The 16,237-nt window shown below is 37.8% G+C and overlaps 1 protein-coding gene across 3 annotated transcripts in view; it reads right to left on the reverse strand.

Moving 5' to 3' along the window:
- The window catches only part of LOC139133520 (uncharacterized), a 43,353-nt gene extending 29,365 nt beyond the window's left edge, over window positions 1-13,988 (reverse strand). For all 3 annotated transcript variants that reach the window (XM_070700170.1, XM_070700169.1, XM_070700168.1), the window contains exons 1-11: window positions 13,667-13,988; window positions 10,023-10,110; window positions 8,813-8,980; window positions 7,934-8,046; window positions 7,218-7,364; window positions 6,371-6,577; window positions 5,495-5,621; window positions 4,325-4,446; window positions 3,365-3,436; window positions 1,988-2,180; window positions 1,506-1,638 (exon numbers count right to left, since the gene is read on the reverse strand). In XM_070700170.1, the coding sequence (XP_070556271.1) occupies window positions 1,506-1,638; window positions 1,988-2,180; window positions 3,365-3,436; window positions 4,325-4,446; window positions 5,495-5,621; window positions 6,371-6,577; window positions 7,218-7,364; window positions 7,934-8,046; window positions 8,813-8,980; window positions 10,023-10,110; window positions 13,667-13,966 (1,670 nt within the window). In that variant the 5' untranslated portion in view covers window positions 13,967-13,988. The remainder of the gene's footprint in view (window positions 1-1,505; window positions 1,639-1,987; window positions 2,181-3,364; window positions 3,437-4,324; window positions 4,447-5,494; window positions 5,622-6,370; window positions 6,578-7,217; window positions 7,365-7,933; window positions 8,047-8,812; window positions 8,981-10,022; window positions 10,111-13,666) is intronic.
- Window positions 13,989-16,237: the final 2,249 nt, after the last annotated feature.

The raw sequence follows: 16,237 nt of genomic DNA on the forward strand, positions 1-16,237 counted from the left end.
TTACTTCTACAAGGCAAATATACAGCTTTATGTATGACTGTAGAGTTATGTTCATTCACAGGTCACTGTCAGAGATGGTGGATATGAGACTAGAGCATGGTGCATTGAGTAAGTATCAATTTGGAGAAAGTATCAATTTGGCCAGCTATTTTCCAGTAAGAAGTTTTCTCAACCGAAACTTTATCTGTTGTCGATGCTTTTGTTAAGGGTCCCTTTAAAAGGACAAAGTCAGCCATTTTTCATGAATTTCGTTTGATAGGAGATACTTCTTATATTGTTTGACATGTTGAAAGATACTGAATGAATGGGTGACCATGCATATATTCGACCCAGGTTTGAGACACATTTGTCTAAAACCAGGGTCGAATATATGCATGGTCACCCATTCATTCAGTATCTTTCAACATGCCAAATAATATAAGTAGACTATCTCCTATCAAACAAAATTCATGAAAAATGGCCGACTTTGTCCCTTTAAATGTGCATGTACATACCGTACTCGTCCGAGTATAAGCCCCCGGTTCGGCAACACTAAACAGCGGTAAAACTAGGGGAGGGGCTTATACTCGAGCAACCCCATGTTATCTGCCATGGACGCTTAATTTATGCTAATTTTATGCACGATTTTTTTCAACCCCACTCGATCTTTCTATCGCTTTCAAAATCGACTTACACATCCAAAGAAATTGATTGTACAATCTCTGAATACAGAAGTGACATTTTGGTGAAATTTCAGCGTCGAAAAAAAACCCCCAAACTTGAAACAAAGACTTCACTTATGCTGCTGATCAACAGTAATGTGAACAGGCATGCATTGCCTACGGAAAGGCATCTATTTTTTACATCCATGGGAAAGGCAACTCAATATTCCAGTATCAAACTGTCTAAATCTTGTGAAAACAACAACATAGCAGTGAAAATTGTAATAGTCACCAGGAAAAATCTTCACAAATGAAAGGATACTTGCTTCAAACAAAAGAAACTACATGTTTCGAGCATGAAAACATCGTGGCCGTGAATGAAAATAAACAATGGCGGACGTGAGTGAGACTATTCTATTTAGGCTATGGGGGTGAGCAGGGTCAAAGAATCAAGCTAGTACTGGGAAAACGTGTCATTTTCCTTACGATGCTGTCAAGGGAACTCCAGTTTCCCATTGTTTTAACATCTTTTAATAGTTTCTTTATTATCTAAAAGTAATTTTACCAAGTTAAATGACCAAATATACTCTCCTACCCTTTCTGTATTTGAGTTACACTAGGGTAGGGGCTTATACACGGATGCAATGCATTTTCCAAAATGCTCTGAAATCAGCAGGGGGGCTTATACACGAGCAGGGGCTTATACTCGGACGAGTACGGTATGTTTCTCTCTTACCGAAATCGTTGGATACATTTCACAGCCTGCTGAATAGTACAGAAATATGAACCTTTGATTTAATTATGTCATCTTCTATGATATGCACTGTATATAAGCATGAACAATTTCAAAAACTTGTGTCATACTTTGGAATGTTTTCTCTGTCCCACATTTGAGCAACACCATCTAGCTGGGTTTCCTGTTGTTCCAGGTAATCTCCCAAGTCTTCCGTTTCCATGTCTTCTGACCTAACAACCCGCCTCTGGAAATCTTTTGAACCTGGAAGAATAAAAGCACAGGATTTTAGAGAGCACTGTGAACAGTTGAGCTTTGGAAGGTGTCAATAAGGAAAAGTCTCACTGTAACACAATCGATTGCTTTTTTGATAAAACTGATGTTATCATTATTCACCGCCAGACTGACTGGCTTAGCCTATTTATAACAATCAGGTCACGTCATCAGAAACAGATTTTGAGGGTTTGCAAAGTTACGCAGATGTGACCATATAAAGCATTGCAACACACACACAAATAAGGTATTCAGTGGAAAAATTGTTTTTATGAATAATTAAAGCTGTATTTTGTGACCTCAACATTGAGGCCTTTGCTAGTTATTTGAATGTGCTGACCTGCAACTTTGACCTCTTGACCTGCTAGGTGAAACACATCTTGACCTTTGATCCCCTTCGCTCGCAGGTCCTCCTCAAAGATGAGTCTTTGCTCCTCAGCGATCAATGCATCCTCCTCGTTTTTTATCTCCACCATCTTTTTCTTCTTTGGAACTGAAACTTTCTTAGGACTCTCGCCAGGAATGTGGTCAAGCTGTAATGAAATTATACTTCCTGTAGATATTTTTATGGCAAGAGAAAATCAGCATCTGATCGACCACAAGTCATCTTCCAACTCACTCTTAGCATCAAGCATTCGGCATAGTGGCCCAGATTGAATTTCTTGTCCTATGTCACTGACTGAGGGGGCTCGTTTACACAACAAGCCAGATTTATCGCTACGGTTGCCATGCTGATCCAAAATTTGACACCCTAAGTTAATGATATTTGACAGCTACTTCCATGCAAATCCACTGTTCTTACTGTGTTCCTTGAAACCAAGTGATGTAGGGAATCAGGTAATAAATAGAACTTGAGGACCATGAGAGATCGTTCAGGCCGTTTGTGTCATTCTACTGGACATTGCTGTATTGCGATTGATAAGATTCAGAATGCCACTGGTAGTACATAAGGCCAAAGTAATTAAATTCTTTGTTTTGCGTCCCCTCCCGCTTAAGTTTTTAAGGTTTTCATGAAAAACACACAGTGTACTTGAATAGGAAATTTTAGGACATAACCGCTAAGCTTTTCTGAACTAAATTTTTGTACAATTTTTTATTTGCTGCAATCAAATTACATTGTGTTTATTTTCTTGTGTATGTTTTTCAGCCGCTTAGACGCGTACCTTTTCCAATTTAGAGTGGACGCAAAACAAATAATTTAATTACTTTGGCCTAATTCAACCATCATAGGAAAATGCGATAATTATTGTATGGCACCTATATGATTACTAATGATGCTCCAAACACAGGGTTGGGGGAGGGGGAGGGGGTGGAGGTTGACCTACCGGATCTCATCCGTCAATGCAAGCATATTGGAATCATGCTACTTAGTAATGGGAATGAGTTCTCTCTCATGAATATTATGGCAAACAGGACACAGAATGTTAAACTAACTTTCATCAATATGAACAAATTATTGTATACAGAATTTATACAGAACTAGTGATATGCCCAATACACCACAAATAATATGCGGTACACCTTTGATTTGGACAAGAATTTTTGAAAGACATCTGGATTGATATGTGACAACATCCTTAATACTTGCTCACTGTCACTGTGTAACACTGAACCATTTTTTTAAGATGAACCAAGTAAAGGCAGATAGCATGTAGGCCACATGAAAGTAGATCCCGAAGGACTATTTAGTATTCATGGCTATAAAAGCTGGCCTCACCTTCAATGTGCCATCAATCCATGCATGAAGCTTTTCAGCTTCCCTGTGTCTATCTATAAACAACTCTTCATCCTGTGAAACAAAAACAAGAGAAATTGGCATCATGGGCCAATGGCTAGAGCAGTGGACTCACGATCAAAGGATGGCAAGTTCGAGCCCCGGCATGGCTGTGGTGTTGTGTCCTTGAGCAAGGCACTTTATTCCTCATTGCTTCTCCCCACCCAGAGGTGATGGGTACCTGGTAGGACAGTGGTTGTTATGTGTGCGTTTAGCTCTGCTGCGCTTATTGGCTGCACATGTGAGCTGTTGTTTGCTCCCCAGGGAGTTGAGTGGTGTCATGTTAGGTCCAGTGACCAGGGGTAATAATAATAAATTGTAAAGCGCCTTGATCACATGAACTTGTGGATATGAGCACTATATAAGAACCCATTATTATTATTTATCATTATTATCAGAGTACATATAAAACACTATACATACACATATGTTACCATGAACTGATACCCGGTATGAGGTGGAAAATGGTATTTCTGTGCTTGTCATATCATAATATTGATATTAATATCAATATGCGATGATTTGATATCATAATTCTTATGTATTTGGATAAACAAGTATCCACAACGTCGCAGAATCTCACATTAGTACTATTAATGCTCTGCATGATACACTTTAAGGTGTTGACATTGGTAAAACTACTAATAGTTGGCAATATGTTCAACCTGAATTTGAATGAACCATGGTAAAAACAGAACCATGAGCACAAATGCACATAGCAATAAGTGTATTTTCATAAACGTTTGTACACATGGGTTTGTTTGTACCGCCATCATGTGATCTCCTGGGTCTGCGTAGAACCAGAGTGGAACCATTGAATGAACACAGGAAAAAATTTGTTGCATATTTGCTGCACTTCACTTCTGTGATGACGTTTGACAAGACAGGAAAACGTACACATACCTCTGGTAGAGAAAGCAGCATTCTATGAGGTAGCACATGTAATGTGTGAGTTGATATTTGTCTTCTGTATGGCAACTGTAGAAACTGGTGAAGTAAGTGCTCCTTTGTACCTCTAGTAGGACCTGTGAGGTGATGGAAAGAAAACCATAAGATGTCAGTACAACTGATTCAGGAGATTATCATTACATTTCACAAGGGAAAGTAAAAAAAAAAATAGGTATATGTAATTGTTTTAGCTTTTAAATTTATTATTCTTGACATAACCATACTTTCTCTTCTGATAGCATAAGATATACTCTGCATATTATTTGCGTTTTTCGCTTTTCTCTCCTTTGCTAATTTTTTTGAGAGAAACATTATTTTACTTCACTCTTTCACTACCAGACTTGGTATATATGTATACATGTATCTCACTGGTTTTATAGTAACAACAATGGGAGGACATATGTACTGGCAAATGTGGGTGGAAAGGATTTAAACCTTGCATTATTATTTTCTGTGTGGAATGGAAATAGACCCTCTCACAGCCCTTCTTAGGCTCAGCAATATAAGCACAGCATAGCCCATCTCAGTGACTTGGCAAAATTTCACTCCATAGGGTATTGTACCTTATTTATTCACTTGCAAGCGTAGGATCTGGAGCACGTAACTCATGTAATTTTCCTCAGAATTGGGGGATGGGCACTTGCCCAGACACCATCTGGACATATTCAAATATGCTTGGGTCTCATTGTCATCAAAATAAAGGCAGAAAAAGGGTGACATATGCTACATTGCTCAAAACATGTCATCAAATTTGATGTCAGGCACATAACAAACCATGCTTTCAAGGGGCACCAATGTGAAAAGAAGAGGTACTGACACACAAAAAAGTGCAATGAATGAGACTCACCCACAGTGAATTCAAAACTGTATTTCCCATTACTCTGAAAACACTGCAAAAATCAGGGTGGGCATTTGGCCAAACATTATTAATTACCTCAATTTGAAAATTTCACCGAAATTTGGGGCTGGCTGCTTGCCCGAGTGTTAGCACTTACATGGCTAAATACATGTACATATACCTAAGGGCTGCACTCATTTGAAGGCAGAGATTATATACTAGAAGCTGTGTACTGAACAATATGGACGGTGGTATAATGAAATTCACTGACTGTAAATAGGACTGACCTAGTTTGAGTAGAGTATTCAATGGAATAGAGTGTGGTCTTGTTGGTGGTAGAGTGTAGCTGTCGTCTTCATCCTCATACTGTATTGTTAAATCATCTGTTGCATTCTTAATGTAAACCAAGGAACACTGAAACAAAGGGTGTAATAATTTATCATCTATGCCACAGAGGGCAGTGTGTACTGTATACTGCATTAGACAAACAATGCCTTGAAACAGAGCGTATAAGAAATCACACATTACCGGTACAACCTACAATGAACGGGAAAACTGCACTTAATTCTCTGGCAGACCAACGATTGGTCTTCATGGAGTACTTGATCAATATACAAGCAGATGACTTTCACTTTCTTACATATTTGTTTCTGGATCAACGGCATCTCCTGACTTTTCAAAAACTGAAATACACACGGGTAATATTATGCCTATGAAATTATGACGTGAACACATTTGGAAAAACATAAGTGATTAGGATAAAATATACCAGCAGCACTCAAATAATGGCTGTCAAATGAATGCAAAAATTAATTACAAAATAGACAAAATGTGCACAAATTATGTATCTAATAAACGTGTGTGAAGAATGATCATTCTGCATGTGTTCATCTGACAAGCATGTACTCCACATTCCTCTACACGTTATTTCAATATATTTAATTTCTTTGTATATCCCTATACATGTTATAAATTGAGCAGACATGATATCCATCACAAGCTACATGTACAGACCCACAACATTGAATGCACATCACACGTACATCCCAGTATTAACACCTGATGAATACATGCGATAAACTTCTTATTACATGTCATGAACACGGGAGTATGATATTTAATCCATGCAACACACTTTGATGTCACATGATCTGGTATAATACCTTTTTTCCTTGCTCGATATCATTGCACAGGTCAGCGGGAAGAATTCTCTGGGCTGACTTTAAGGATACCAGGGACAGCTGAGAATCGTCATCTGGCTTCCAAAATGGCGTTGTCTGTGCCACAGATACCTCACATTCTAAACCACCAATGTCACAGGAGCTCCGAAGTAACTCACTGATGCTTTCCCAATTGTGGAAATATGATTCCTGGTGTAAACATGCGAAAAATATAATATTAGGAAATAAGTGTTTCCACTGGTGAGGAAAATGGTAGTAGGTTATTTGTACTGCAGGTACAAAATGTTGGGGCATTTTGTTCCTTATGTAAATCTTGTAGGCTAGTCATGAGAAATCTAGAATAATTTTTCAGCACTACATCTGAAATTGCACGCAAGGGTTTGCAATGGGTATTTTTCAAAACATCTATTCAATTTGTAAATTCTCACAGTAATCAGCCCTGTAGAAAATCTATCACGTGCACATTTAACCATTTCTTATCAGAAAATTCCACCCAAGTGGTAAGATTACAGCAAATGCTGGTGCAACTGAACCATATACTGCACTCAATCAGTTTTTTGATGTGTGTGCGTGTGTATGTGTAAACATTGGCTATACACAAGTCCTGCAGGTACCGGTACACGTCTGTTTGTCAAAAACTGTTTCTCAATCGAGCTGCTGTTATGAATGGAAACTATATATATATCATACAAGATGTTCAGTGTCTTTTTGTGAATGTGACAGCACTTGAGTTTGCAAATTGACCACTGGATGTAAACATGAGCATTACCACAGAAGATGTTGTTACGACACTTTACCGTATGGTCAGATATACCTAGCATAAACTCACCGCATTTGCATCTTTGGTGTTGGCATGAGAAACAAGGGTGTACCTAGCCATGGAGATAATCTTTGCCAGAAGTTCTTCATATTCATGTGGTAGGTTGTCACCAATCAGGGCTGTAAGATTACTTAGCAGTATTGTTCCAAACATCACCTGCAAAAAAACAAACAACCAATGATTTTACCATTCATAGCCCTGGGTGACACTTTTCTTAACACATCGTAATATTCTTATACCATACGATATCAAAGCAAATAATTTCTTGACTATTCAGAAGTATGTAACTCTGAGGTTTATGCTGATACAATCTGTGTTCAGAAAACTGTTTCTGAAGTGTTATTCTCTGAATTATGAACTTCCAAGATATGTTAATTTTAATGAACCATTTTGACTTGCAAATCAACAAAACTTTACTTTAGGGTCAAAGATCAACATCTAGGGTCAAAATGAACATCTTACAAAGCACAGTGTCCAAACTCTGTAGTTCTGATCGCACTTTTGCACATCAACAAATTCATTCAAGAATAAAACAAACAGAACACTGACAAAGGTGTCCTATAAAGTGAATTACATTCAGAGTTTGCAAGGCCATACTATTAGTAGCAATATATAAAAAAAGGCAAACAGCAAAATAATCACAAAACACATATCTACATAACATATAATGCCATCTATTTGTGACCTTGAGTTTAACTGATAAAGAAGAATGGATTCAACTGTACCTGATAGTCATACTGTAACTCTTCAAAAACATTACTGAGATTTTCTAAGTCCATGGAATGTAGAAAAAGATTCAGATGTTCTGAATATTTGGAGAGTTGAGGCAAATATGTATCTGTAACATTGTCAGAAAAGAATGAGAGTTCATACTGAGTATGGCTATAAAATGTAGTACGCTTTGATAGTAGACAGCAGACAACATCATCATTTCCAGCAATGAACTAAGTCTTTCCATGCATTTCTTACATCAATAGAAATAAGAATGTTGATTGGAAGGAGGAATTGCTGAGAACTTGGCAAGTGCTATGCCTTTGTAAATCTAAGCTTTAACTGTAAAATGATGGCTTTTTCGAGTCAATATCAGCATGATTTTGAAATGGATATTATCCAGCTCCATAGGACAATTCATACACATGCCAAGCATCACATTGCTTTATGTTATTAACACCCTGACATTTGGAAAACAGAGTAAACATCTTCACACCCACATCTCTATGTACTTGTGTGCTACATGTATATATTTTGTTCAAGCTTCCAACGACATTATATGAGTAGTGTAAGACATTTGCACAATTATTCTCTTACCCAGTTTTTGTTCATTTATTAGAAAGCAAAATTCACTGAATTGTTTGTTTCTCAACCTACACATTTTGAAAATGATTTGTACAAAAACAGAAATAATCAAAACATGGCCGATCCCCTTCTCTTTATAGGTACATCTGTATTCATTTTGCTCAAATATCTGTGAATATGGTAGAAATTAAACAGAACTACACAGATGAATATTGTAGTATTCTACCATATTTTGTTATTAAAAAAAACAGGAGCCAGACGATGAGAGAGTAATTAAACAAAAATTAAGTAGTAATTTCCAAACTTACCTGGCATTACGATGGCAGCAATGGTTGACTCTGTAATGTTCAATGTGCTTAAGTGATATGCCGTAATACCGGTACCAATCTCCAAATAACTACCGGAATTCAGGTAGGAATGCTCCCTTATATGATCTTTATAACTGTAGCCCGGAACATATCCGGATGTTGGTCTTTCTGTGAATATGATTAAGGAACAATCTTATTAAAGGACATTGCATGTATACACAGACTGAAAATTGAAAATATAAAAGTGTGGTACTTGTAAAACAGTATCAAAGCTGTATAGGAGTTCATGAACAGATTACTGGAAAGCAATTTCCTGAGTACATGTTCAACTCTGTCATAGAAATCAACAGGATTGGACTAAGTCATTGTGGTAAAAGGGTTAAAGATTATGCAGGTAAAATTTGCCATCCACAGTATATAAAGTTCTCTCACACAAAAAAGCCATAATTTGCATATCATTTAAAGCCAATATGAGAATGTTGAAATTTCTAAAGATAAACTCCTCATTGTTTTAAAACAAACCAAGTCACCCTTGAATCATTTGTGCCCAACACTGGCTAGAACAGAACAAAAGTGCATTCTATAGTTTTACAGTGAAAAATTTGCCAATCATGCACATTCACCATTGAAAATTACTTGTTATAATTTGGCTGTCATACTCAAAAGAACTCTATAGGATACTCTGCCTAAATGAATAATGTAGCAAGTGATTTGTGATCATGATTCACCATTGACAATAAGATATTATAATTAGATGTTCGCACTTTAACGACATCATAAATACACTTTGCATTTACCAGTATGAATAACATTATGTACTGCAAGCACTTATAGATCTTTTCCTGGTTATACCACAATGCATTGCTGTGGCCGTAGCAAACACAGTATACACACTCAAAACCACAAACATACTGATTTTGTGTTGTACAGCGGCTTGTTATATACAAGAATGACGCAGTGCATTTTGTATTCATCGGTGATGAAAATATTGGTCAGAATTTAACCTGCCATAGTGTTGTTCGAATAATGTATGCTTTGTATACCTTTACGGACACTGTATCATGGAACTGGTCAAAAGACTATCGATGCCTACAGTTAAGAGTAAATGTCCAGGATGTTGCTGATTATTTTGTGGCTTGACAAATCTCACAGGGCTTGAAAAGCCACAAAATAACTGGCTAGGTTCTGGACTGAAGAGTAAATTCTCTACCTTTCTTTGGTAAGTTGCCAATTCTCAGAGTTGTCCAAAGTCTGTTCATCAATGTGATTTCATCTTTGTCAGGAGGCGGTTTCTTCCCCTAAGAGGGAGACAAAAATTTGTTACAGTAAATTAGCAATGCAAATGATCAGGAAAGCTGATCAATGTAAGGTTCCTCTGAAATAGCTAGATGTTGCCTAGCCTAGAATCCTTTTCCGTCCGCTTGCCTCCGTACCTCCGACCCACTACCACATATGATTTGCTCACCCCAGGTTGAAGTGTGATACCGAAAATAAAGAGAACATCCTCTCCAGAACAGAAATTTCAAGGGTCTGCCTTTACTTCGTGTTCAGCACAATTCTAAGTTCTTCCAAACTCGGTAGTGGGTCGGAGGTACGGAGGCAAGCGTACGGAAAAGGATTCTAGGCTAGATGTTGCCTTGCACAGGCCAAGATGCTTAGTATAAGTATCACCAAACCTCCCCAAAAACACCAAAAAACAAAAAAGCCCCAAAACCAAGAAGGATAATGAGATTCAGGTGTGGGAAGTTGCTTGTGTATTGAACCATATGGTGTGTTACAGATAAAAACCTCTAATTTCATCATGGAAGTTGTACATGTAGATTTCACCATTGTTCACCTGTACAGAGGCCTTTCACTTTACCATTGAATGACACGAGAAGTGGTAAATGCAGGTACTCTAATGGCTACATGCACAAAACTGCTTTCATGACCACTTACACATATGGTATGGAGTGAATGCTCCCTTTCAATACTTACCATATTGACTCAAGTAATTTATAGTACAATTTTTCTCTGCCACACAATATATCAGCATAATGCAAGTTATTTTGCCCTCAAATGACAAACTTTCACGTATGACAAAATTTAACATTAAATCTAAATGTCACCTTGTACAAAATCCTATCTAGGTCAAAAAGGAAAGGTTTTGTGCAATGCCTTGCATGATTTTCGTCAAACTCACTCAATTTAAATTAATACCAGTAACAGTGAAAATGGGTGTGTGCTCAGCAAATTGTCAATATCTGTAGGGTCACATGTACTGTGTACTGTGTAAAGTTCAGAACAGTTAAAACACATTCATCTTCTTGCTGTCAGAATAACCATATGTCAAAATGAAAAATGCACATAAACATTCTTAATTTTGCTTTTTTGTTTTGTTGACCTTCTGAGCTTCAAAACAACGCAAAACAACACTGAAATCAGAAAAAATATCACACTACAGAATGTGTTACGGTCGTGGTAGGATTAAGCAAGAAGATTTGAACTGTGATATTTCCACTAGCTGACTAGGTGCTGTAAGTTATGAGTTTGCACCTGATTAAGAATTCACTGAGTTTTGTAAGAAACATGAGAAACAAACTTATTATAATTTTTTTTGCTTTTTTACACCACAGAATTTGATTTTGCCTTCAAGTTCCAGTACTTAAACTGGCCACTGTAATTATGTGCGCAGTCCTGGCATTTGGTAGACTGGTACCTCGCCTAGATTCTATTTGTCTGCTTGCCTCCGTACCTCCGACCCACTCGGAGGTACGGAGGCAAGCGGACGAATAGAATCTAGGCTAACTGGTACCTAGTCTTCATTTCAAACTTAAAACTATGTACACGTACCATCAACCTAAGAATTTGAAACTCAGGCTAAACTAACATCCCAGACAGGATGTTTGGATTTTTCCACTGTTTACTAGTAAAGGATATATGGAAGTTTACCCATACAAAATGCAGCTGGAGAACATGGAACTGCACTTAGACATTTACTTTGTTCTATCTCAAACTGTAATTGCCCACTAACTATTGCTGTCTGGTGGTTGGTGAAAAGTAAGCAAATTGGAATGAAAACAAATGCACTACTGTTCAGCTATACAGTGTAAAGCCCGGTCTAGCTTCCAATTGTTATGAATGAATCTGCATGAGCAATACCAGTATAGTGTACATGAATGTGCTGGTATGTGTGTATATAACAGAACTCTGGAATTCATGCCCCGTGGCAGGATGCTCTCATAATCTTATCACATACGTTTAGCTTGCTTCTCATGACTAACTTCCACTAAAATATTGAAAGCTTGTCTACAGTTTTACCTGTTCAAGTTTTTGTTTCACTATTTTTGTTTTTTAAAGTCGACTACACTTTTGCTAGGTGAAGAGAAACCACAGGCAGTGAGTTTGAATCTGACAGTAGTAACAACTATATATACAGTGTGCAGACTGAGAAACAGCACAGCTGACAAGACATATGTTACTAATTGTTAGGTTTGCTTTTCTTGCTTTGAATGACTGTGAAAGTGTCAGTGCCACAGTGTTTCATCCGGGATGGCATCAACAAGGGTGATTTTCCCCCTTTACCAGAAAATCATGGGGGGATTTCATCAGTTCATATGTTCTATTAGTATCTCTAACATGTGACTATACGCACCATTTCATAGGCGGCTGGTCCCCCTTGACAAATTACTAGGGGTGCCAACATGTCAACAGAGGGGGAATCCCCCGTCGCCCTCTCTAGATGAAACACTGGTGCCATATACACAATGCCAGTAAAAATGCAACATACTGATAGATACTTGTCAGACATTGTATGACCTGATTCCATATTAATTCAAAATAAGAGCTAGCAACTCATCTTGTTGAAGGCCGATATTTTTTTTATCTGGACTAAAATTTAAACATTGTATTTTGTAAATCGTACTGATATTATCTTGACACATATGGACTAATAACTCAAAAATTCTTCTTGAAAAAGATAAACACTAAGGTATAATACAAAAGACAGGCAGGATATAACTTAGCCCAATATTTTCCAGACATGGAGACCCATAATAGTATCTTTTGCACGGGGGAAAAAAGAGGAAATTAAAAGGTGAGAACATGGTGCAAAGAAAACAAAGCAGTTTACCATATTCACCGTTCATCCCTCCTTTGTGGAGCCTGGAGGGACAGTGTCATAATATTTGTATATGCACAAGGAAATAAAAAGAAGTTGCAAAATTTCCATATAACAGGCACAGTAGAGAGTAGGGAATGCTTCGATTTGTGGTGAGTGCAGTAGGGGGTTCACAGATATTTGTCGCTGCATTACATAACAGTAATACCATTCTGAGGAAGTCTGTAAACCAGTTTCATGTGAGAAAATACAATAACAGCGGTGGGCTCTACATGTCAGCGGTTAAACACTTCCTGATTGATACGAATTCTGTGCTTGACTCGTTTATAAAATTTCCGGCAAGGGCAAGGAAAGCGATCGAAGGCACAGAAATTAGAGAGTGCTAATCACTAACTCTGTACTTTGCTACATTTCCTTAGCCCACAACTTTTATCCCCGCCCATCAAAAAAACAAAAACACACACAAAAACCCCCCCAAAAAAACAGAGGGAGAGGGGTTTTATAGGCTACGGAAGAAACTGCAGCAATATTTTTACGCTGGCCGAAATTCGGCACAGATGAACACACTAATCAGATCTACAAATGCGACGTTTCAAACCAAAATAGCAGAGCTCCAATCTGAATCATGTAATTAGCCCGTGCACATCGAGTGTGGGGACTTTTTGAGTTGTTCGTAGCTGAGATTAAACGAAACTTCTGAGGTATAATCCTGCCCCTTAAACTAGGCAAAATATCAGAAAGATATAGAAACAAACCTTTAATAGAGAATCGTCTTCCTTTTGGTCCGGAATAAAACTATCTTCCCTGTCGACTTTAAAGTTTTGACGGGAGTACCCGTCGTCGGCATAGAAGTCTTTGAATAAATCAACTGATCTTTGCAGTTGAATATTTGGTGCTCTCTTCGGCTTCTCCTGAATAAAATTGTCTCCTATGTTATTTCCAACGTAAAGTCTATCTTCTGCTTCAACCGAGATGGCAAATTGGTCCCGCTGCACATCACTAAGGACGAAAATACACAACCAAAACAAAATCCCCCTCCTTCGTACGTCCGCCATCTTTCAGTTGAATGGCGAGGTCACATGTGGGTCAGAAGATATGAAAAGGACAAACCATTCTTTCGTAGGGGATACGTTCAGTGAATGAAGTGCGCCACGCGCCAGTCACGTCAAAGTTTCGAAACCTCGATCACGCATGACCAACCTGGGTCGTCAAACATTCCTGAAAATTGCAGTATTATATGTAATGCCCCGCATCTTTTATAGCATTTTGCTATAGATACTGAAGAATACTATCCACTGAGCACATATATCACCAAGTAATCGATCAAATTTGAGTACTAACCATAACATCACACGAACGAATTGGAAACAGTTACACTGCAGCAAAATTTGTCGGTACAAGTGTGCAGTTTTGTTCATTTCTACACAAAATAATGTAAAGAGTACTTATAATCACAAAATAAAAGAGCAAAAGTGAAGTTCACTGATTGAATGGAGGTCAAACCCCCTCCCCCGTAAACTCCACCGTTACGAATTTCGCTTTTTCAAACTTATGCGACAACTGAGACGGCCCCTAAGCTTCGAACTTTGGCCAAAAGCAATTTGTGTCTTATTTCAATAAACGTGACTCTTTGTTGACAAGTATTCACCATCTATGAATTACTGAATCCCCTTCTGAGCCGGACAAAGCTGTATTGGCTAAATAGCTTGCAATGCTTCCAAAGATGGGTGACTATGCAGAAAGTACTTTCATATATACCTGCATAAGCTTATGTTGTATCGGATAAAGTGAGTGTACAAGAAATAGGAAATGATGGGGAAAAGTAGTACTCTTATTTTTTGACATACATCCTATAGAAATATCTATACCATACCTTTTCTGCAGTTCAAACATGATGACATATCTTAGCCTTCATTAAGTGATTAAAATTCAAATATTGCTATTTCCAGCAGCCTAGTTTCTAAATCACTCCTTTACAAATGATTTTTACACTGTGAACTCAAGCGTATTGAAATTACTGTGAAAATTTCTCGTGTGATATTCGCTCTCACCAACTTAAATCACGCGGAAAAACATGAAACATGCCAAGCAAAACCAGACAGCATTCCAATGTAACAAGTGTAGCGTTCGACTTTGCCTCTGCCAGCCGGCCTTTCGGTATGGTATTTGTTTTTACGAATGTGATGTGGCTGATATTTTAAAGTACTTAGTTTAGTTAGGCTAGGATGGTTAAAGCTTGATATGTGTGCAAGAAATTGGATTTTGGAATTTCACCGAAATGTTGATTCACTATACACTGGAGTCTATGAAAAAACTAAGAATAATTTTTACAATGCTAAACTAAATTAATTTGTGCTTTTATAGGCGTTTGATAATTGATACAAATGTATTTGATTCAAATAGGGCATTTAAAAGTTCAGATGTGGACAATAATTATGATATTGGAATTTCACCTAAAAGTATTATTTAACTTTTCATGGTACTAGTAGTCTCAGTACAGGTAACTGTTAAATAATTTCCCTGACAAAACTTACTATAAGCTTATCTCTAATATGTAAGTAATAGAAATTGTTCATTGCACTCAATGCAGTGAGCTTAATAAGACAAGCCTTTAGAGTTGGCAAGTTAAGATGTTCATGTGACAGATAACTATACTTTTTTTGTTCAGATTTAAGTTGAATAACTTCAGAGAATGAAATCATGCAACGAATCATTTTTATCTCCCAGAATATTTCTGAACACTGACACTGTTTTTTGACGGGACGGATACTTATGAAAATTAAGTGACCCCCCGAGCTGTTTGAAAAATACATGACCCCTCCCCTTTGTCGTTTTCAAATTTGAGGTGACCCCCCCCCCGGATTTTGCCGGCCCAACCCCGGCCACAATAACTGAACGCTCCCTTATGTGGACCGGGTAGTTTGTAAAAGTGTATTTTCATGCTGTGAGTTTATGCTACGTTCCGACAAGCAGCAGTGTACAGAAGCTCGAGGTTTTGCCTAGGTATACAAGTACAACCTCGAGCTACTGTACTGCTGCTACGTTCCGACATACTACTTGACTTTGAAATTATGTTGAGTATATGGTGCCTGGGCCCTTAGTACCACAGGCCTTGACCTCTACTGACTCTGAGACTAATCCGTGTCTCCAATCTACACAAATCATGCAATAAACAGCGCCTTGCCGCTCTGCGATCACTGGGCACATAATAGCAAGTGCGCACAGAATATTGAAGTGTACTTCAATATTCTGTGCGCACTTTCTATTATGTGTAAGTGGTACAGTTTAGCTTTGTACTAGCTCTTTTTGAAATAAGAAGAGAAAAA

This window comes from Ptychodera flava, chromosome 5, assembly GCF_041260155.1.
Source record: "Ptychodera flava strain L36383 chromosome 5, AS_Pfla_20210202, whole genome shotgun sequence".
Taxonomy (NCBI): Eukaryota; Metazoa; Hemichordata; class Enteropneusta; family Ptychoderidae; genus Ptychodera; species Ptychodera flava.